General features: G+C 37.4%; 1 protein-coding gene across 1 annotated transcript; it reads left to right on the forward strand.

The window, feature by feature from the left end:
• The first annotated feature begins 366 nt into the window (after positions 1–366).
• Positions 367–967, forward strand: LOC146888789 (uncharacterized). The gene has a single exon (XM_085670595.1). The coding sequence runs from the start codon at positions 604–606 to the stop codon at positions 811–813; it is 210 nt and encodes a 69-aa protein (XP_085526721.1). The 5' UTR covers positions 367–603; the 3' UTR covers positions 814–967.

The raw sequence follows: 967 nt of genomic DNA on the forward strand, positions 1-967 counted from the left end.
TTTTACATTAAATAAAATATTAATTGGAATGTAAATTTTGTAAAACTTTTGAATAAAAATTGTAAAAGACCATAAAAGCAATTGGTATAATAAAACTAAAAAAATTAAGAAATTTATAAACTAATAATTCCTATAATATAGATAACCTCCAATTATTATAAAAATTAAAACATAAATAATAAAACAAAAATATAATTGTAGAATGATTACCCAAGTCATAACCCAACCATACGAAAAAGGATGAGTGGGGAAAGATCAGTTTCATCACATTTATTGGTGGGTCCACCAAACCAAACCCGATAAAATCCGGATCCGGATATCTACGCGTATTCAAAAAGTTAACGTTATTATACCAATTTCCTAGTATCGGGTACAGACAAGCATAGCCACCCATGAATGAGGCAAAAACAAAAGCTCAACCCTGCAACGCTTCACTTGTGCTTCCAAATTCCCTAGCGTCCCTTTCGGTGATTTCTTCATTGCTCTTCATTATTTTCAAAGCACCGCCTTAAAGGCACCACCTTTTCTCTTGCCTCAACCGACAGCCATATTTTTCTTTTCTGGGTCCCAAAGATCCGCTTTCCTTTCTCATTTTCCGGGAAAATGGCTGACTGGGCACCGGTGTTAATCGGGGTGGTGCTGTTCGTGCTGCTTCAACCGGGTTTGCTTTTTTCCTTTCCGGGAAACGGGAAGCAACTTGAGTTCGGGAGCATGAAGACCAACGGCAAAGCTATTTTCATCCACACACTCATCTTCTTCGCACTCTACTCGATCCTAATATTGGCCGTTAAAGTTCACATCTACACCGGCTGAACCGGTTGCCGGGATCTGGGTTCCCTTTCTCCTCCAAGGTATACTATTTGTTCACTGAGAAAAGAAATACCATTGTTGTCTTCTGCTTTTGCTTTATTGTTGTTGTTGTTACCTTTGTATTCAAATAAAAAGAAAAGATTTTTCCTTTTGGCTA

This window comes from Vigna unguiculata, chromosome 1 (assembly GCF_037176805.1).
Source record: "Vigna unguiculata cultivar grain cowpea cultivar isolate G323 ecotype 2 chromosome 1, ASM3717680v1, whole genome shotgun sequence".
Classification (NCBI taxonomy): domain Eukaryota; kingdom Viridiplantae; phylum Streptophyta; class Magnoliopsida; order Fabales; family Fabaceae; genus Vigna; species Vigna unguiculata.